The sequence below is a fragment of the Protopterus annectens genome, chromosome 13.part0 (assembly GCF_019279795.1).
Source record: "Protopterus annectens isolate FY-2018-M chromosome 13.part0, PAN1.0, whole genome shotgun sequence".
Lineage (NCBI taxonomy): Eukaryota > Metazoa > Chordata > Ceratodontiformes > Protopteridae > Protopterus > Protopterus annectens.
Genome location: NC_056747.1, coordinates 541813650 through 541836637, shown reverse-complemented (window position 1 = coordinate 541836637; position 22988 = coordinate 541813650). Strand labels below are relative to the sequence as shown.

At 39.5% G+C, this 22988-nt stretch overlaps 1 protein-coding gene across 2 annotated transcripts in view; it reads right to left on the bottom strand.

Moving 5' to 3' along the window:
- The window catches only part of LIMK1 (LIM domain kinase 1), a 1196288-nt gene that overhangs the window by 618141 nt on the left and 555159 nt on the right, over positions 1–22988 (bottom strand). For both annotated transcript variants that reach the window (XM_044054185.1, XM_044054186.1), the window contains one exon: positions 2306–2444. In XM_044054185.1, coding sequence (XP_043910120.1) covers positions 2306–2444 — 139 coding nt within the window. The remainder of the gene's footprint in view (positions 1–2305; positions 2445–22988) is intronic.

The following is a 22988-nucleotide window of genomic DNA, read 5'->3' as shown; positions in this document are numbered from 1 at the left end:
TCCTTTACTACCCATAGTTCATGACAGTAAGTAATGAAAAGAATTACACTGTATATAACAGTGGCAGGCACTAAGGATCTTCTTGAGAAGGCACAGGCCTTGCTCATTACAAGTCATAAAGCCCAGTGATCAGGGAGAATCATGATGCACAAATGTTTTTGTTTTATACTGAATTGGCAGAAACCTAGTTATTCAGTCATCTTACAAGGATGCCCCTTGGTTGGCTTTTTACTGGTGTTGTTCTAAGCAAGGCTCACTGGAAAGGGGCTCTGTGGTGATCTAGGGCACAGGAGGACTTTCAACTTTCAGCTGGCATCAGATCAGCGTAAAAGATCCTATCCAAAAACATCAGACTTACCACATTTAAGACAAATACATGGTCATGTTCAGCTCCAACCAGAAACACTAGAAGATACAAAATCATCTCCAAAATTACTTGCATTTACTCAAACTTTTTTTTTCACACAAACTCTTATTAATCCCCCCAAAACAAAATCAGTGCTACTTGTCACATATTAAAGACTCATAAGAGGCTTCAAAGCACAGATATAAACAGTTCCTGACTCATTCGCACCACTGGTATGCAAAATTTTCCTAAAACCTCATCATACAACCTAAGACATCTCTCTCAATCCACCCCCAGTTTTGTCACACCTGCAACTAAACTACACTGTACTAATCATGCTTTTGCCACACTATCCTCTAAACACTGGGAATCATTACCAACTCAAGAGTAATCTTCTCATACACAAAAGTTTAAAACTGAACAGGCCAGTGCCACTAATCCCATAACATCACAGGCAGTGCCACCAATCTCAACACACCACATCACATGCCAGTGCCAGCATTCTTATCATATTATATGCCAGTGCCACTATTTCCATCACATCAAAGGCCAGTGCCACCAATCCCATCACATCACATGCCAGTGCCACCACTCCCATATCATCACAGGCCTGTGCCACCAATTTCATCACACATCACATGCCAGTACCATCAATCCCATCACATCAAAGGCCAGTGCCACCAATCTTATCACACCACCTCACATACCAGTGCCCCATTCTTATCACATCACATGCCAGTGCCACCAATCCCATCACATTACAGGCCAGTACCACCAATCCCATCACATCACAGGCCAGTGCCACCAATCTCAACACTCCACATCACATGCCAGTGCCACCATTCTTATCACATCACATGTCAGTGCCACAAGTCTCATCATATCACATCCCAGTGCCACCAATCCCATCCACATCACTTAAATCTCAGTATATTCACACCTTCATCTCCACTTATTCATCCGGGCAATTCTGCTGAAATCTTTACTCACTCCATAATCTCCTTTATTCCCTAGGAGCTTAATTATCACAGTTAATTCTATTAGTTTGAAGCAAAGGTCTCATACAGAGTCCAGAGTGAAGGCCTATACATTAACTGCTGTTGTATCCACTTTGCTTGTAACTTGCCATTTTATTCTCATTGTGTAAAAATTGTATTGATACGTACGTTCACCAATTCTGTGTCCATAAATGGTCCATCGAGATAAGTACACTGGTGCAGTAGACAAATGTAAAATAAAATAAATCAGTCCCTATTCTTCTCCCCTTGTTTAACTTCTGAACTCGTACAGCTTCTACCATAGCTACTTAAACTTTAACACTAGTTTCACACCTCAGCACTCTGTACAGCTATGTTCTTACTTTGTAAACATATTATCACACTAATTGATTTACTGATTTCTTTGCAATGTTCTTTACAAATTACTGTGTGTGGCAACAAAATATTTTTTTCCTTTTTTAACCAGAACTGCAGCAGCAGCACATTAATAAAAATAGTGAAGGGTCAAAGTTCAGATAACACAGAAAACAAAAAGATCAAACAACATAACTTGAACTAAAAATCACAGGAAATGATCTAGCTACTTGAAAGGTGAGAGAAAGTACAGGATTAGTCAGTGACATCATCAATTACATTAGGGTCATCAAACAGCGGGTTTCAATGGTGGTGTAGAACAATGCAACCCACTAATGAAATATTACACATAAAATTACTAACAGATTAAGACAAAAACTCCCTCCCCAGCTGGATATAGCTGGTGATTAGCCATAGAGATACATTGCGATGCCTTTGGGTCTGGAGGTACAGTGTCCTTCCAACCAGAAATCATCATGGAGTTTTGTGTACCCATACAAGCATACAACAGTGCATAACCTGCACATTAACCATCACAACTTATCAGCTGCACCTCCCTCCAACATGAACACCCTCACATTTGCATCTGTTTAAGTGGCAGACTTACCATAACCAGCCCCTTGGTGATCTGGTCTGAACAGCCATTGCACAGCTCCGCATACTTTGCTGAGTAATGCTTCTTGCAGTACAGCTGGCCGTCTTTTTCGTAATACCAGTGGGTCAGTGACGCACTGCACTCTGAACATCTGCATCAGAAGAAAAGGTACATTACTGCCAAATGTTAAAATTAAAAGACGTTCACATAATTAGCTTAACAGCTCCACTTTATATATAAACGTGAACAATACTGTTGTACCCGAATTGTGCTAAAAGACCAGGCTTATACTGCTAGGATTTTAGGAATTTCTGCACTTTCCAATAAAAAAAAAATGCAACAGCAGGCCACGGAATCAAAGCTGGGTAACACTTTCATACTCATCCCAATTTTATCTGTTAGGATTGATATAGTTTTAGGGGAAAAAATAAAATATCTGATTTGCTCTGTCAGTTTTAATTCATAAGTCAGTTAGAATTTCAGAAGATTAGTACTAACTGCTTGCAAAAGGCAGCAAAACATCCCATTTTATGCCATTTAGGCACACTCAAATGCTCATAACACTATACTCTTTACATAAAGATAAACATAAAATGGTAAAAAAATTGTAGAGAGAAGTTCTACATCAATCTTGCATAAAATATGCTACAGAAGCACAGAATCTACTGATATTTCAAATGTGCCTTCTCCTGCAGCAGGATCACTTACTGTCTTGTAGCATACTTGGCTCTGCCCACTACCTCTCAAATTCAAAAGCTGAACACAATTTCTGCCTGCTGAATGGTTGACAATGCCAAATGCTTTATTGCCTTTCAAAGGCTTTAAAACAAATCATGCCGCTATACTTTTTTCCTATAACTGGTAGTACATGGAGAAGGTAAAGCCTCTTGCAGTACAAAAAATTATGACTGGGTCTCACTGATCATAGTGCTCTTTATTGCAAGTTCTCAACGTGCATGCCATGATTGTGTTCTTGAGGTGAGCTTCATGGCATCCATGTCTGAAGCACATAATATAGAGGATTACTGTCAGGTCTTTGACCATAACTAGCATATTTTGTACTCTGGATATGGATGACAAGAAATCTACCTTGAGAACATAGCTTGAGAGATGAATCTTGGCATCCAAATCATGAACACAAAGACAAGTTAGGATCAGTGATCCGATCATAATTCTTTGTGCTGCATGGAACTTTATCTGCTCCACCTACTACCAGTTACAAAAAAACATAGGAGTGTTAAGTGTTTTACAACTTTCAAAGCCAAGCATGGCACCGTCAAATACCATGAAGAAAATGCCCCTGTGTAGAACTAAGGGCTTTAAAAGCTGTTAGACACTTCACTGTGTCACATTTACAGACACAAGGTGTGGCAGAAGGAAGTTCTAGCAGCTTTAAGTAGCTGTTTTACTTTTTGCTGCAGGTCTTTTCCAGCCAACACTGTCTGCTGTTAGCCCCTAGTGTGAGACCACATTTTAACATGGCTTAGGAGTGCTTAGCAAGCTTTTGTTAAGCACCAGTAGACACTGTGAAGATCGGGTTACATGCTGGGGATGTGCTTATCAAGTATATCTTTTACCTCATTTCAGACCATAATCATGGATTTTCATGCAATACAAGTTGGATCTGATCATATAATCCTTTATATTATATGCTTTGCTATTTTTACTTCAGTACTTAAAATATACAAAGCTATGAATACATAAATGCAGACAGAAACCACATGCCTGTGAATCAGATCTCCATTCATCCTCTTTCATCTTCTTAGTGCAAGAAATATGGACAATGGTAGAAATAATAGGGGGCACTAAAGTCCAAAATCTGGGACAAAATTTAGTTATTGCCCTTATAAACTTAGTTGCTAGAATAACAGGTTTTGCATTAGGATGCATTTTCTGAAGGATATGAAGTTTGAAACTCAAATATCTGTCATTAGTTTGTGACATCAATCCTCAATAATTTGCCAGAAACCCACAATTTTTGTGAGGAACAGAACAAAAACATAAAGCAAAAATCTGGGCCTTTGAGAGGTATGCTGTAGATCTTTACTCAGCCCTCATTAGGCCAGTCACTTAATATAATGCCTCCTTGGTATGCATCTGTCCAGACGGAACAAATTTAAAACCCACAGAGATGCCTTAAGAAAAGAATACAAGGCGAAAACAACCAATCCTACATGGACTGACTCAAAACCCTGTTATTATACTTGAATCATGTAGAGTCTGTGCTGCTGCTGACAGCTCCATTCATTGGCAAGTTTGAGATGGAAACACTCAGCATGTTTTTCGGACGTGGGGGAGAATGTGTAAACTCCAAACAAAAATTGGTTAGAGATTAGGATCAAACCTTGTACCTTATGCTTGGGAGGCGAAGTCCTTAACTATTACGCCAACTGGTCTTTAAGACTGGTAAGTGGTGACCTGTGTCAGCCATATAAGGCATTCTCTTACCCAGTACTGATGTATTTACTGCACATCAACAAGTCAAATGGCATCAGAAATACTTGTAGGGAACTAAACATGTATGTCTTGCACAGGATATTGCTGCTCTGGAACAGACTCCAAATCTACATAAAACAAACTTCATCCCTGTCCATATTCAAGCACAATCTGGATCTACAGATGGGAAGCAGAAGATTTACCCCAGGAATGTCCCCTGTACTACTACTGGACAGAGGCAGCTCCTAAATGCTTTATTCCATGGATGGGTCCCTTCAAACTATCTAGGGTATGATCACAGTTATTCTCATCAGGATAATATATAATTATTGACCTTAGAATGGCAAAGGCCAGTCTTTAACCAAATGGGATTGATTAAATCAAACACAGAAAGGGAAACTGACTTGGCAAACTATGGCCCATGCTGCTATACAGCCTAGTACTTAGCTATGAACCTAGAAACCGCTTAACGTTTTGTCACAGTCATATCTCCCCATCTCCTAATAGTGTATACATGTATAGTATTCTGGTGTCTAACAGGAATCTACAGTGCTTCCCTTACAGTTGGAATAACATTTATATTAAGAATCAGTGTTTAAAGTGATGGGCTGTATAAATAATATAAGGATCTTTCCAAAGAGAAAATGTTTTAAAAGGAGTAATGATATAAATGCATTTTTTGTTCAAAAGACCGCCACATTTCTTTTAGGTCATGCAGTGCATTAGTAGCTCTTTAAAGTACGCAATGTAACAAGATGAAACAAAATCCACAGAATGTATTCTGGTAGTGCAAGGCTTCAGTGCCTTCCACACATTTAGACCATCGACTGCACTGAGACAGACAAAGGATGGAGGAATCCCTATCTACATTAACAAGTATACCTATAAATTGGTTAAGCGGGATGATGCTCTGGAGTTTACCCATGTGCAAATTACCAAAATCCCATATCATACCCTAGCAAGCTATAAGTCACCCTTTATGTCTCCAGAATCCCATAACTCATACCTAGACCTACTGAAGACACTCATCATTAAACCAGACATCTTATTCATAGGAGACTTTAACAACTCCACTATAGAGTGGGGAAACATACACTACCTCAAACTTGCAGACACAACGATTCCTGGACTTTAACACAAATACCCTTGACCAGATAATGTGCACATCCATCAGAAGTTCAAACATACTGGACTTGGTACTCACTAATATGGGACAGTGCTGCACACCCCCTAGTGTAACATCCTCACTGATGAGATCAGACCACAAGGCTGTCTCATTCGAAATAAAAATCAATGCCATAACATCAATAAACTCTGTAACAGTTCAAAACTATTCCAGAGCAAACTACATCCTATTAAGTGACAGTCTGTCAAAATTCATTTCCCCTCCTAACCCCAAGTTCATAGTAACCTAAGCAGAATTGTTCACGGAGACCCTGTGCAACCATGTAAATGGCTGTACAGAGACTACTATACCTATCAGAAGTATGTCCAAAACAAACTCTAAAAAAATCACACTGGTAGAATCCTAACTTTAATAGGGAATATAACAAAAGGAAAAAAAGCCATGACTAAAAATCAGGAAGAGCAACTCCCATAAAGATAAAAGCTCTCTAAGTTAAACAGGAAACTAAGAAGACTAATCAAGTCCAACAAGGTCAATTATGAGGTCAAGACAGGCTCAAAGTCTAAAGACAACCACAAGACCATCCGCAACTACATCCGTAACCTCAAAGGCAACACACAGCAGTGTGTCAAACTCATGGTCATTAGTGTCACCTTCATTCAGCAGAGAGACATAGTGAGAGATAGTGAGACATAGTGAATCTGCTGACACATTCAGCTCAAAATTCACCCCCCACTCCCTCATGAAATACCTACTAGCATAAATTCCCTCCCAACTATTAGCAAGGAGTAGGTCCTGGTGGCATTTACTAAAGCCAAAAACACAGACTTAATGAGCCCTGACAATTTTACGAGATGCCTCCTAAATAGCTTAAAATATGACCTACCAAGGCCACTTGAGTCACTTTTCAACTACAGCCTCAACTCAAGCTTTGTACCACAAGAATGGAGGACTGCAACGGCTATACTGACCCCAGAAACTATGGACCCATTAGCCTGACTAGTCTAACATGTAAAGCCATGGAACGAATTATCATGGAAATGATCAACAAGGACATAGGCAACCTTCAGACACTGGACCCAACCCAGACTAAGGTCAAGCCTACTAAACCTGGCAAACATCAGAAACAAACAGAGAGGAGAGACGGGTATTTTGGATGCAGACCTTTAAGGAGAATAACAATAATGATGTAGAATATTATATTCATAAAGTAGCTGAAAGTATCCTAAGAACTAAACCAACATGGGAATGAAGAAGGGAGATTCTGCTAATAGGGATGATTGCAGAGACAACAGACAAGAGGGGGCTGGAATTCATTGGAGAAAACTGACAAAGGAACCAAGGTATTGGGAGCAAATAACTAGATAGGAAAAGGTGACAGAATGGGAAGATGCCAAGAATTTATCTGGACTGCAGGTTAAGAGATTGCCTATACTCTGATATCAATCATTGATAGGGAAGGCAAACAAATAAATATGGGGTCCTAAATGAAAAACTAGTACTGGTATAGTTTTTAGTAGAATCCAGAACAGAAGTTGCTATTAAAAAAGAAATAAATTAGTACAGCATATAAAACATTGCATGATAACTGTAAGAATCAATCAGAGGAGGTTAGAAAGGACTAAGAACAGAAACTGGATAAACAATTCACAAAGAAACAATGGGCGGGATATATATGTATGTCTCCAGAATATGCAACAAAGTCTAGAAGATTTAGGATCATTTGCTTGCAAGTGTTTACATAAGTATTTTAATACTCCAAGTATACCCAAAGAATTTTTACGCAGGTAGACACAAATGTTGGAGGTGTGATGGGGAAGAAAGAGGTAACTGGGAACATATTTTCTGTGAGTGTAATGAGTTGGTAGAGTTTCAAGATTCTCTGCGGATTGCTTTGTCAGAGATACTGGGTGAGCAAATTGGTGTAACTAAGGAAATTATTTTTTGAGCTATGATACAGAATCAGAATTGCCAAGATATAGTAAAGCCTTGCTGAGTCTAATTATGGTGGCTGCCAAAAAAGCAATTACTAGAAAATGGAAATCAAAGTCTAAACCAATTGTACTAGAAGTAGTGAATATAGAAAAAAAGATAAAACAACTGGAATTGGGATCTTTGGAAAAGGGTAGGAGCAAATTACATAGGAAAAAATGGGAATTGTGAGAAAAATACATGCAGAGGAGGAACGGGATTTTAAAAAAAGGCAAGATTTGAATGAGCTATGTAATGTTTGACTGACAATGACTGGATAAATTATAAGTGATGTATAATGTTTGCAACTACAATTGTGTCAACATGGTTTGTAAAGCATAATGTTTGCAACTAGAATTGTATCAGGGTGGTTTGTTTTCATCTATATAAATTATCACATGTGACATACATAAAGATGTTTCTTGTTTAAAAAAAAAAACTGGTAGACTTCTTTGAGAAGGTCACCAAGGCAATAGATGAGGGGGAAAATGGTCCATATTGCCTATCTCTACCTGGCTAAGCCAATTAACACAGTGCCACACTCTGGTATAATTGACAAAAATCACCAAAATGGCCATAAATCTCTACATAACTAAGCTGACTCACAGACAGGATCTAGGAAGTCAGGATTGGTGAAAACATTTCGACTAAGAGACTGATCACCAATAGGGTACCTCAGGTCTCTGTTGGGACTGCTCCTATTTGGCATCTACTTCTCAGAGGTAAAGGCTAATATCAAGGGCCTTTGGCTGTCCAAGTTAACAGATGACTGCAAATTAGGAACTATGACAGATTCACCCATGACACAAACCTCTTATGGTAACTATTTGAAATGTCAGGACCCATTAGAGCGAATTCCTAAACACAAAACCTGAATGGCCGAAACAATGGACTTACATATTCTAAGCCCAAGATACCATTTCTTGGAATATTCCCTTTTCTCCAAGGTATAGTGATCTCGGAATTGGCACATATAAGTTTAGGGGATGTGAGAGGCTTGCTTCCCACATTAGGTGGTTTAAGGGGGGGGGGTGCTTGCTGTCCCTGCAAAAATAAGTTTTAAGGAGAAGAGCATTTTGTGAGATTCACTCTTCTCCTGTTTTCAGTCTTTTTTTTTTTGGATTTTTGGCACTTTATTAGGGAGCCACATCTTATGGAAAGATCTAACAAAAAATGACTAGTTGCAAATGCATGGATTACTACTCAATACAAAGAAATGCATTATAGTGCCTTTTGGGAAAATAGCCACCCAGGCTAATTAATCCATCGATAAAACACTCCTACGAGTTGACCTGATAGTCAAGGATATGGGAACATATACAGACAGTAATCTAGACTTGAACCAACATATGCTCAAGGCAATGGCATCCACGTCCAAGAAAGTCATAGTGCCAACTTAATCAGCTCTTATCAGACCTGTCATTGAGTATAATGCTCTCCTTAGCATGCATCTGACCAGACATAAGCAAAGGTTCCTTACCAGAAGAATCCAAGGTATAATCCTACATGGATCGCCTTAAAGCCCTATCTCTATACTCAGCCTCCTACAGTTTTCAGAGAAGTGATCTATGCCTGGCATACAAGACATCCTCAGATCCAGCTCTGATGGACCTTTTGCACACCCGCAAAGCAAACAGCATCAGAACTACTTGATACAAGGATTTAAAATTTTGCTTGAGACATAAATAGGACATGTGGACAGATGTGTCTCAGAGGATCCTCATACCCTGGAACAGGCTTCCCAAGAGTGTGAAGTTGAGTCCACTCCTAATCCTACTTAACAGGCAGAGGCAGACAGTAATGCCCAAACTAACATACCCACCACATAACCTCTACAAACTTCCTAACATATCCCTCCTAATCAATGCCCATGATACACAGGGACACAATTGGATTAGGATGTATGTCTAGGTTTATAAAGGCCCAGGTGCTAGTCTAGTATTTACCTATGAACCTAACTACCATGGAAACAGTTAAACTGCAAAGAAAACCACAACATTGTTTTTTCTCTAAACTTTACCACCCATGAAAGAAGCGACATTAAGACTATAGCATGTAAATGGTACCGCCTCACAAGAACCACAGTTAGCATCATCCTGACAGTGCTCTTCCTGTCCATAAAGCAAAACATTTCTATTACCATACATAATACATAAAGATACATATTTTCTTTTTCTATATGTTATGCTTTTCAGTGTTTCTCCTACCTATTGATTCAACTCCATGACAACATATAAACTCTTTTGTGAATGACACACCAGTGCAATCATAAAAGACAGTGCTATAACTAGAATGGGAACAGCATTCAGTATATAACCAAAAAAAAAATAAAAGCATGGTCCCCCAATGCGGGGATTACATTCTCCCCCCACACCCCCATTACTTACATATACAAACTCTGCGGTTGCCACTTGTCAGTCAAAGGATAAAATCCCCAAGATGTTACAATCTTGATCTTCTAGGACAAAAGAATGTAAATAATAGCATCATAATGGAACTCATAAATAAAGACATAGGGAACTTGCAGACTTTGGATCCAACTCAGTTTGGCTTTGTCAAAGGCAGATCCTGCCTCTTAAACTTGGTTGACTTTTTCGAGACAGTCACCAAGGCCATTGATGAGGGAAAGGCAGTCCATACAGCCTACCTCGACCTGGCAAAGGCCTTCGACACAATACCCCACTCAGGTATCATCGAAAAACTCATCAGCTTGAATGTAAACCCATACATCACAAGATGGGTTGCAAACTGGCTAAGTGACAGAACCCACAGGGTCAGAGTTGCTGGAGCCATGTCAGACTCAAAGCCTGTCACAAGTGGTGTCCCACAGGGCTCAGTCCTGGGTCCACTCTTGTTCGGCATCTACTTTTCTGAAGTACAAGCAAACACAGGAGGGTTATGGCTGACAAAGTTTGCAGATGACTGCAAACTGGCCATAGTCGAAAACACATCTGACACAGATATCCTCCAGAAGGGCCTCACAGAAATGGATAACTGGTGCCAGAGCCATGGCCTGAAGTTAAACGCCAAAAATGCATAGTCATACCCTTTGGGAAAAACAAGGCTACCCCTAGCTACCATATAGGTGGCAATCCACTGAGCACAGAAAAAGTCATCAGAGATCTGGGGACCCAGGTTGACAGTAGCCTTCGTTTGACACTCATGTTGCTAAAGTAGTTAGGAAAACCTTCTATATCACCCACCTGATCATGAAGGGATTCACATCTAGATCAAGGGAGGTCATCGTCCCCTGTACTCATCACTTATTAGACCTATGATTGAGTACAATGCCCGTTCGAATGTATCTGACCAGACACCTGCTGCAGCTTGAAAGGCCCCAAAAGTTCCTCACCAAAAGGATAAAAGGTCTCAAAATATGTCTTATGCTGCCCGACTGAAAGAACTCCAGCTCTATTCAGTCTCATACCGCTTGCTCAGAGGTGACCTGTGCCTGACATATAAGGCCATGTCAAACCCAGATTTGATGAATATGCTTCACCTCAAAAATCTAGATCCCTCAGAACCACAAGGGCGGAGACTTAAACCTTGACACGGTTATAAATAGAACGTGCTGGAGGGACAGATTCATCACCCAGAGACTCCCTATGCTGTGGAACAAAATCCCGGTACATGTGAGGCAGAGCACCTCTCTGGTCTTGTTCAAGAGGAATCTTGACCAATGGATGGGAGATTGCAGATATACCCCAGGGATTACTTCAGCGTCACTGCTTGACAGAGGCACAGCAAAATGATAGGCATAGTTTTTATTCAAACTAAAGGGGTGGCGAAAGCCACATAACTATGGGCTAGGCTTATAAATGCCCTTGGGCAGATAGCCTAGTATGAACCTATGAACCTATGAACCTATAACTCACTACCAGTGACATAATGTGTCATATGTTTCTCGACTTCAAGCTTGGTAGTCACTGTACTGTTTAACTAATAAAGTTAAGAAAATTGTAACTTTTCCAAATGCTATTTTTGTCATAGTGGAGTTCATTCAGGTTTAGTCGTTTATAATAAACGTTTGGTTTTTGACAGTTGGATTGTGAGCACCTGGTAAGGGTGCTACAATTTTACCATCAATGCTTGTGTTAACGATAGAGTGCAAAGGTTTCTTTTACCATTTCTTTTCATTATAATTATGACTGCATGTAATAAAGTGGGCTTTCTTATTCTAAAATGCGCAGTGTTTACTTTACTTACTTCGGTGGGCCTATATTTATTATGTTTAATAAATTAGTGTTTCTATTTATTGTATGCAGAGCAGCTGTCCAGTTACTTCCTGATTCCATATTATCCATAACATATATACCCCCACTTTCTGACCATGCATTAGAGTAGGAAACCAGTTTGGTAGTGAGCTGGCATGTTTTCTGCAGTCTAAAAATAATGTCTTTTGACTTTTCCCAGTTAGGAGTCACCAAAGCGGAACTCCGGTCTGCAAATGATTGGCAGTGGATTTTTACGGTGCTGAGTTGCCATCCCATTGCCCAAACTTCAAAGAAGGCACACCCATTCACACTCGCACCTACCTGCATGTCTTTAATGTCACTCGACTGCGGAGAGGACATGCAGATTCCACACAGAAGGCGCTCCAGCTGAGAATCAAACGAGAGAACCTCTTGCTGTGAGGCAGCAATGCTAACCTCTGCACCACCGCATTTTCTGCAGTCTGCAGCAGATTTTATTACAAGTAACCAGAAAGCATCACTATCAGTTACTCAGTCAGACAATAAATCAAACACAGTTATATTCCAGTGGAAGGTGACAAAAGTAAGATGGAACAGGATAAATTTCTTAGTAAGTTGTAAAGTATTTGGCATACAGTGCAATCAGACAGATATAAAACTGGTGAATCAGCAGGTTGAACCTCAGGCAACTGAAGTTCAGCAGTTCGGTCTTCATCCACAGGCAGGTACCCGTCTTGAGTGACCTGAGGCAAATTGGTAAATTCCATAAATTCCCTTCTTTTTATCAATATCTAGTACTGATTTTAGAATTTGGCAAGATTTTGGGGAAAAGTGAAATGTGTATTAAGCAAGAAATGACAATTACAAGACACTGCCTGAATCAGGTTCTACTATGAAACACCAAGTTCCTGAAAGCCAACAAACCAAAAGAAAGCAAAAAAAGTCTGAAACACAGAAGGGCAAAAAATAATTTTTAATTTTTTTGTGTGTGTGCGTGAGAGGGCAAAATCCCCTGCACCCACCAATGTGGGAAGACAAACCCTGAAACATATATACAAACTTCACAGTCCCACCAAGTCCAAGAACGAAAAATCTACCAAAATAAGCAATTCATTGCCAGCGCACATTTAGAAACACTCACCAACAATCACTTCCTACGGAAACAGCATTTGGCAATATGCCTTTCATCTTTTTTTCTGTATATTACTGATGCTTGAGCAATTACACCTCAGGCACCTGTAGAGAAGCCCCTAAATCGACAGGCCGAATCCATTTTCAACAGCTTGGTTTTTAAACAAATAGTGTATGACTATATTAGTCTTTTAGTCGACAGCAGAGGTAAGAATTAGAGGACGTGATGTGTGCAAATCCCCCACATAACAGGGCTTTGTGGCTCACCCCACAGAGGAAGCAAAAAACAAATTATACTTCAATCAAATATTATGCCTTGGGATGCAAGCAGCCACAGTCTTTGTGCTCCAGTAAGTGCACATTTTTTGAGCATTTCTTAGAAATTTTAGCACCTGATGCTAAATTATGTCTATGAGTGTCTTCTGAGAATGAAAGTGAATGCCAGCCTCTCTAGTAAAGCCATAATGAAGTTGAGATGTAATTGTAGAGTTTCTGGGATGAAGACTGAATCAGGTGGTCAGCCAGGTACAGGAAAATTTGGATCCCCTGGGTTCTGCAAAAAACTGTAGCCGGAGCCAAGCACTTTGTGAAGACTTGAAGCTGAAGTCAATCCAAAGAGTAAAGCAGAGAGAGAATTGAAAATGCAATAAAGAAACTGAAAACCTGAGAAATTTCCTGTAGTCAGGGTATATAGGGATATGCAGGTATGCATCCTTTAGGTCCAGGTTGACTAGGAAAGCCTAGGGAAAGATTAAGGGAAGAAAGGTCTGAGTAGAAAGCATACCGAAAGATAGAACTTCTAAAAAGATGGTGAGGTATGACAAATCTTGAATGGGCTTCCATGATCCCTCTTTCCTGGGTATCAGGAAGAGTCTTGAATAGAAACCTTTTTCCTGGCCCCATGGAGGAACTGATTCTATAGTCCCCTGGAAGAGAAGGTACTGATCAAGCAAGGGATGAGATTAGATTGAGTGGCAGGTGGGGAAAGAATTCCCTTTTAAAAGGAGAGCTCTTTCCAAGACCAAATGTAACTATTTTATATGATCGTCAAGACCCATTTGTCTTGGGAGGGAGAGGGAGAGACAAGATGAGTCTTTGGGACAAAGGGATCTGTCGACCAAAGTAGGACATAGGAGGCAGAAAATAGAAAGTAGTGGATTTTTCTAGAAAAAAATATTTTTCCAGTCTGATTCCCACTGTGATTTCTCGATATCTCTGTTTTGTCTGTTTTTTTTTTGTCGTTTGAAGGGGTTTAGTTCCCTATGGAGCAAAGTGGTTAAGTCTGGAGGGATAGATTCAGTGATGTAAGTAAAATCTGCTTGAAATCCACTATGACTGCCTTTTTCCTGTAGGGTTTTAAAGAGTTCAGCAATATCAGGGACAAACAAAAGATCCCTATGAAGAGTGCAGTCCAGTAACATGGCCTTCACATCTGCAGGGAGAGACTGGAGGTGAAGCCAAGCAAACTTGTGGATGGCCAAATTGGTGATCACAGCCCTGCAGGAAGCCTCCGCAATGTCACTGCTGCACTTAAGTGTCTGAAAAAATGGTTGGAATTGTTGAGTACAAACACAGCCTGGAATTTATATTTGGAATCTTCAAACTCAGCTAGAATCTTATTTATGTTTCTCAGAACTGATACAGAATAATCAGCCATTTATAACTGGTAGTCTAGAGTCCGAAAAGCCAGGGTGGCAGAGGTATAGGTTTTTAGCCGTAATTGTCCATAGCCCTACTGTCTCTGTCTGATGGTAGTGCACTGGATGTAGGGATGAGTTTGGTATGTTTATCTGTAGAGTGAGAGGGAAAAAAAACAAAAAAAATGAGGGGCCTACTGCAGGATTTTTGTAATGGAATTTCATCTCTTCTAGGACCTTGCAAAACCTATTTGTTTTCTTGGGTACTGGTGGCTGTGAGTTTGGGCCAGTGGATGTGGAGGCAAAGGCATCCAAGAGGATAGGGGGTACAACAGAAGGTGTTTGTGGGCCCTAATTTCAATAATTCATAGCACTTATTTTGTACGTCTGAGACCTGTTCAGTGTCACACTCAAAGAGTTATAACATCCTGGAGATTGTTTCAACTAAGGAAAACTCTTCAAATGGGGAATCTGGTGACAAGGTATCTTCTTCTGAGGTCAACTGTCCAGTAGAATGAGTTTGGAAGGAATAAGCCACAGAGTCTTCATCTGAATCAGATTGCTCCTCCTCTTCTTCATGTCGACTTTCGGGGGGGGGGGGGCAGAAAACAGAAGGGAAGGAGGCTTCAAAGATAAGAAGGCTTTGTATAAACCTTGAGAAAAATCTAGCCAAACATAAACAGAACATATATTGACTGAAAGTGACAATTCATAGCAAATGTATATGCATATGCATGTATATCTATATATATATAGATATATATGAATTAGTGCATTTTTGCAACCGTTTAAATGTGGGTAAGGTTGACAAGTGCATGTACAATAGGATACCAAGACTTGTGTATGATATCACAATATAAGGCTGGTGTAGAAAGGCAAGCTCAATAACTCCTCAGCTTGGACACAGTACAAAGTACACGAGTTTATTGCACACAACACAAAATAACAAAGAAATTCTCTAGGTTAAGCACTTTCATCTGACACAAGCAGACTTCCTCAGCCTTTCTACACCAGCCTTATATTTCTTTACGTTGTTGCTGTGCTGTGTCAGTGATATCACAATAAATATTTTATTAATTTCATAAATAAATGTCAGTCAGGTTCAGTGCGATTATAAGAAGAATTCCAGGTGCTATAAAAACTGTTTAAATCTCCTTCCTGAACTATCATTAAGTACTTGTTGCACTCTGAATTGAAGTGTTATTGTCAATTACATGCATAAAATGGTAGTAGTCTGAGCACATCATTACACATAAAACCAGCCCTTATAAGTAGAGTGAATAAGGAATCTTTGGTTACATGACTTAATTCACCGTATTTATTGGTCATTTTAGCTGTTTAACATGAATGAGCTTTTCAATTTAATACCTTTCATTTACCTAAGGAAGAGAGCACATCAGCTTAAAAGCTAATGTACTTGATTGAGCGACCATTTGGTTTTACTAATCCAGAGTTTTGGATGTACCATCCTTTTTACTGTTGCACTTATTTCATCTAGTCTTCTTAACAACTCCCACAGCTTTCTCCAAACACTCTCTCTCTGAATACAACAGGTATCCCACTTTTTAGTTAATTACATTTTTGTTATAAAATCAGATAAGATGAAATATTTAAGACCATAGTGATGTGACTAGAAATAGTTGTATATGCTAACAAAATTATATATCTGTATTAGAAAATATTTAAAAAACTGTAAATATAAACCAGCTTCAATTTTTACTCTAGTTAAAATATTCAAATCACACATTTATTTAGTATTTCAAGCTACTGACTTGCCATGCAGTTGAGCTGATATTAGTATACACAGTATTTATACATCTGGACTCAAATCTGCCTTTATCCACATTGTCATCTTCCAGCTATCATAATGCCATGTTAACAGCAGCACCAATAAATGTCACTAGCACTACAAACGCTATGAATACAGACCCCCCCTCCCCCATTACGGAAGGATACATCTGTCTCACCATCAAGGTTACATCACATAACAGCCACATAGTACCCAGTACTATACACTATGCGGGCATAACATTCGACTTAATTCCTTTAAGTTTTTGGGGTTTCTAATACCACAAAGGGAATAGGCCCCATTCCTAAGTCAAAGTACGAATAAAGGTCATGCAATTAGTACTGTTTCAGTCTTTGATGTTTGCCAAAAATGCTCTTCACAGCACCCGTAATGTGCCCAAAATTCACTCTTGCAATTCATAACATGTATCAGTAGCATATCTAAACAAGACTTCTTTGAGACCCATTGCTCCTACTACAACTATTAGAAATGTCTTGGTATCTTTCTTCCACATTGCCCTCATTTCTGCCTGCAAATCCTGGTATTTTATGACTTTGTGTGTCTCACTAAGTAAGATACTATAATCACTGGGTGTAGCAATTTCCGTAATCAATGAAACTTCTGTATTCTTTTCATGTCCTACTATATGTGATTTTCTTGCATCTATTTTTTGAATTACTGGTAATGGGTGATGTGATCCCATGTGATATAAACTTCACCATTCTTTATAATGCTTTCTGGCTCACGTTTCCAATGCTTCTTGGCTACTTCAATAACATAATATTTGCACAATCCCCAGTGCAAGTCTTGCCACATTATAAAGCCTTTCAGTATACAGGCCCTCTGTCATTAGTGTATCACACCCAGCAACAAAATATGTAACTATTTTCAATTCTGTTTCACAGAATCTGCATTTGCCTGTTTCTCCCACATGTTCAATGGACTTTGTAAAGCCACGTGTATGCAGCCCACTGTCCTGAGCCACTAACATTAATCTTTCAACTTTTAGTTTAAATTCACCTCTCCTTAACCATTCCTACCTCAGATCCTGATGAACATGATTTCTGTACTTTCAACTACATTTATGCCTTTTCCACATTTTTGCCTTTTCATCTGATCCCTCTCCTTATATTCTTTCTTTTATTTTTTTGGCACCTTCAGTTGCTGCCTGATTTTTGTCTATTTCTGGTTTGTTTTCCATTCCCACTTTACACTGATATGCTTCTGCTAAACTAAGCAGGGTGTCATCTTAGACTGGTCCTCTTCATGTTTCCAAAACTTTCACTACGTTTCATTCTGGTGAGGTCAGCAGATATGTATGCAGTACTACAAGTGTAGATCTATACATGTGATCAGTTTTCCCAGACTTGCTTCAGAACGAGGAATGTATAATCTTGGTATGGACTGATTTTTATATATCATTTGATAAGCATGAAGTGTTTTTCTTGTTTTCCTGTCCATCTGATCCAGTACCTTTTGGGGCCAGCCAATCAGCCCAAAAACTGCAAGTTAGAACAGAAAAAGCAACTTTATAGTTTGGACTTTGTTCCTAAATGTCAGGGCTGTTTTCAGTATTAAGTCCTCTAAAATATTCCTTATTGAGTTTTGTTTGTATTTTACTGCTGATCCTTCATCAATTCCCAAATATTTATACATTCCCTCTTGCCCAAGCTCCTTTATATCACATTCCTGTCCCAGACTGATATTTTATTAGTGCTGCAGCTTTTCTGTTTTAAATACTGCTTTTGCACATTTATCAAGACCAAGTAACATTCTTATATTATCCAAGAAAGTTCTGACCACTTCCACTTGTGCTTTTAGCTCCTCATCTGATGAACTATATGATTTTAAATCATCCACAAAAAGATGAAAAGTCTTTACACTTTGTTGTTGTCTGGGAAACAAATTGTAACCATGACCTAATCTGTTAAGTAGAGAGCTTAATGGGTTAAAGGCAAGAAAAAGAGCAGAAGCGCAGCGGTAACAGAGTCCCCCTGGAATGTCCCACTTTGAATAATTATCCCTGGGATAATAATTTGTCCTTTATCACAGATTAGCTGCAAGGTGGTTTGCCAATTACACTGCAGTGTCTATGACAGTGTACCTTACGCATCTGTAAAGAAAGCGGGATGCTGTCAAATGCTTTTCTGTAATCTATCCCAGCCAAATTTTGATTATTCTTATTTTATAATTCTCCATTATGATTTTAACAACAAGCTATCCTTTGTTCCATATGGCTTTCTTTTGTTACCCCTTTGTTTTACTGCCATGATTGAGTTTTTCTACTATTCCATTCCTATGACACTCAGGTGACACTGTACCAAATCAGTCACTTACAAGATATGTTGCATTTCCATATGTGATTATTTTTGTGCATACCTCAACTTGCCTTTAGCAGTATGTTCCTATATTCAAGCATATTAATAATATCCATCCATATTTAAGATTCTCAACATAACATCTGGTTAAGCATATATTGTACTGGCTGGTGCAAATCTCAGTATGGCCGCTTCTTATACACCTGTTCTTATTTTCAGTTATTTTCCATTTCTCCATTTAGCAGTTTGTAGGTGTGCTTAGCCTACAACATTGAGCCTTGAACGTGAAAGATCATTCTCACTCATCCACACTCCCAGGCTAGAAAGCCATGCTCTCTTGGTTTTATCTCCTTTGATACTGCATAGTATTAAACCTATTACCAGCAAAGATGTAAGACTAAATGGTCTAGATCCAGACACTACAGCAGTCCTGGGTTTGATTCTTACAACCTCCATTTGCCTACTGAATAATTCAGGGCAAGTTATTAACAAGACATTGTTCCCAGGTCACCCAGAAAAGGGGTTGTGTATTCACCGGGCCTGCCTGGGTTACACATACACACATACGTATGTATGAGTATAGATATACGACTCGATTATCGACAAAAAAAAAAAAAAATGATGAAAATGCTACCATCTATATGTATGTTTCGTTAATATCTGGTAGAGCTGAAGCCGTGAAGCCTGAACTGCACTATCTAACCCAGATGGGTGAGCTCAGTTCAGCTGGCTCATCTAATGCCTAGGCCCTGCTATATGATTCTGGATCACCTGGGGAGATCAGAGCTCAGTAAAAAATTGAGATGCATTATTTCCTGTGTGAATAAACACTCAGTGTATATGATGGCTATTTGCAAGCTAATGTACAACTAACAAAACTGCCATCTTGTCAAGAGTTCAGTGTAGCAAGGTATTCCTCTTGTACTTTAACGTACTGTACCCTGTGGTATCTTTAGGTCAGGCTTTGCCCTCTAGGGAAAAAAAAGTACTGTGTAAGAGATGGTTTGAAAATATTTTTTTCCTGTGGTGGATTAATGCAGAACCCCTGTGTGATAATCCCAAAGCCTTAAGTCCCCAAAATATGTAGATACACATTCATTTGGAAAAGTTATATTAGTTCAGTCCAACTCATAGTGGTAGGTACACTCCAGCTTGCATTTGAGACAGATAGTACCTCTGGTGCCGTGTTTCAAGGGCAAACAATGACCAGGTAATGGTTCTCAATAAATATTTATCCTAAAACAGAACAAGCAGGACAGGAAAGGAAAGAAAACAGCTGCACTTTATTCCAACAATTCATATTAGAATACCCCCCTCCCCAAGACTGGAACAGTATTACACATTTGCAATAATACATTCTTGCTGGTATTTAACATCATATTCTAAGCTACGCAGGTGACCTTCTGCCTGCAGCAGACCTTGTTACTTTAATCTGATGGAGAAGCTGTTCTGTTCAACCGTTTGGTGTCAAAAGAACATTCCGCAAATGTAAGCAGTCCCCATTTTCTTTCCAAACATTGATCAACATATATGTTCACAATTCTCTTATAACCCAGTCACACACTGTAGGACAATAGACCAATCACATCCATAAATACTTTTGAGTACATGTTTTTTTCTACCAGGACCAAACATTTTCACATTTATCACTTATTTTGAAAACGCACGCATTCAAATTTGCGGCTTACATGACTTGTTTTATGAAATTAGGATGAAACAAGTTTAAAATCAGAATTAATTTTTGCCTGTCTACGCAGGTGACAATCCAGTAGAAGATTTTATCATAATCGGATACCTAACCAAAGTTCTATCAATGTGTTTCAGAGGACTCACTCGTCACTTTTTACATGCATTCTTTACATGGTTTTATTGCTTTTACTGTTAATCTGGCCCAAGGACCATACAGAGCAGAAATAATGTGAATAATTCCATTCTTCAGTTTGAATTCTGCAATTCTTTCAGTTATGATGGAAACTATTTTGTTTGGCACAATCTTTTGTTTGCCTGTCGCATGTCAAAGGACTCGAATTACAATACTCAGAACAGGGTGAATTTTAGCAGGAGTAAGGGGAGTATAACTTTATTTTCAAACTTTGTTTTCTTGGAGTTTTCACTGTACTCTGAGGAAAAGAGCTATCAAAGTTAATATATACAAGTATCAGTGGGCAAGGGTTTGGCACCTTAAATTAGGGGTGCAGGTGTTCATCTCCCCTTTGCAAAAACAGTTTATAAAGGTGATGTTTGGAATTTTTTTCTGGAACACTTTCCCATTCGCACTGCTGACTAGAAGCTTCGCATTGACCAGGTCCCAGATAGTCACATCCCCATATTTCCTCTGAGGACATGCCAGTTCCTTGGTGAGACCCATATCAGGAGGATGGCCCTTCCATTGACAGCCCTTCACTCAAAATTTCACAAAGTCCCTAGTGTAGGGTCTCTTAGGGATAGTGTGCAGATGTGTGCCACAGGTGGGGAAGGGTCATACAAGGAGCCATGATACTAGACTTGCAGTGGACGTTTTTTGTTTTACTTCCCTCTGACATGTTGATTTACATCACAAGAGGCATGCGGCCTGCCATTCATAAAGTGAATGCACCCACTTACGTGTTGATGCCTTTCCTCAAATGCCCAGCACCCTCTCACCTTGCAGCATCAGGCTGCCAAAAGATTACCAATATCACCACCAGAATCTATCTGTACCCATGTACCCCAACAAATTCCCAGTCCCACCTTTCTGGGAAGAGGTAAGCAGGCATGGCCTTGCCCTTTTTCTTCTCCCTACACCAGCACGTGCTCAAGCTACTAATTTAATTCAGAATGCCTGGGTTGCAATTGGGACTTTATACTTCTATGTCAATGGAAGTGGTAACATTTTCTATTTGCTGTTTTCATTCACAATGGCAGTTTAACTGTCAGACTGTCAGCACTCACAACATCATATCTCACCCTTCTGATAGGGAGCCTGGTTTCCAGCTTTGCATTATCCTAGTATCTAATGAAAATTGAAGTTTATCCTTAAGCAGTCCTTCCGTATCACTGTTGCAATATACATAACCTAAGGGATCTCCTGCCAAGGATAACCCAATGTCTGGCCAGTATACCAAAGTCTTTAGTACTTATAGGCATTATACGTCACATGTACACTCCCCATGCAAGGCGTAGGGCATGAAGATGAAGTACAGATGCACACACTCAATTACTTTGCTGTCAGTCCAAATACCATCATTCAGTGTCACTCTGAACAGCTTTCTGCTGTGCTGATTACTAAGCCGCATTTCAGATAAGTGCTCCATTGGGGTTTCTTCTTATATTTCTTTTTTATTTAGTGCTGTTGGGTTCATGTCATCCAGACAGGGAAAATGTCCATGTGGGAGGCACATTCCCAATAAAGACCATCACCACTAGTGTATTTTCTGTTTGGGTCCTTCCCATGACCATATGCAGTGTTCAATCTGCCAAGCTTTTTCCCTAAGATCATACGTAGTGATTTCTCCTCTATTTACTTCAAAAAACAACAATTTAAGCTGTTGGCTCAAGTCACTATGGAGGAATCTTGGTGTCCAGAGGGTCAGCCATCTGCCAAGAAAAAGGCCAACATACTTAGGTCTGATATGGCTGCTGCCAGCCTCCTCTGTACATCTCTCTCGAGGCTAGTGAAAGCCCAGAGGATCATCCAGTGGTTGCCTCAGAGTCCTCTGCCACCACCTTGTCAGAGGCTGGCATGGATCAGACTTCTTGGATGTCCACAAAGGCTTTACAAATGTCTGCTTCTGACACTGAAGGGGAACCTCAGCCGATTATATCAGAAGGACCAAGGAGGATTCCATAGATCTTAGTTAGGTAGAAGATTATGACTACACTTATTGAACACTGCCAAGGTTCTGACCCTTAGAAGGTTTTTTGTGCGGACGTCCTGCAAAAAAGAAAAGAAAAAAGCATATTTCTCCTGTATTTAAGGATCCCCAATGTGAATGGCAGGATTTTACTCAGGGGCTATTTAATGCTTTAATGGCTTTAAAGCCTTCTTAAGAGGTATCCGTGCCTGCCCCTCTCTGGTCTTCAACTCCGCTTAAAAAACCCAAAGAACTAAATTT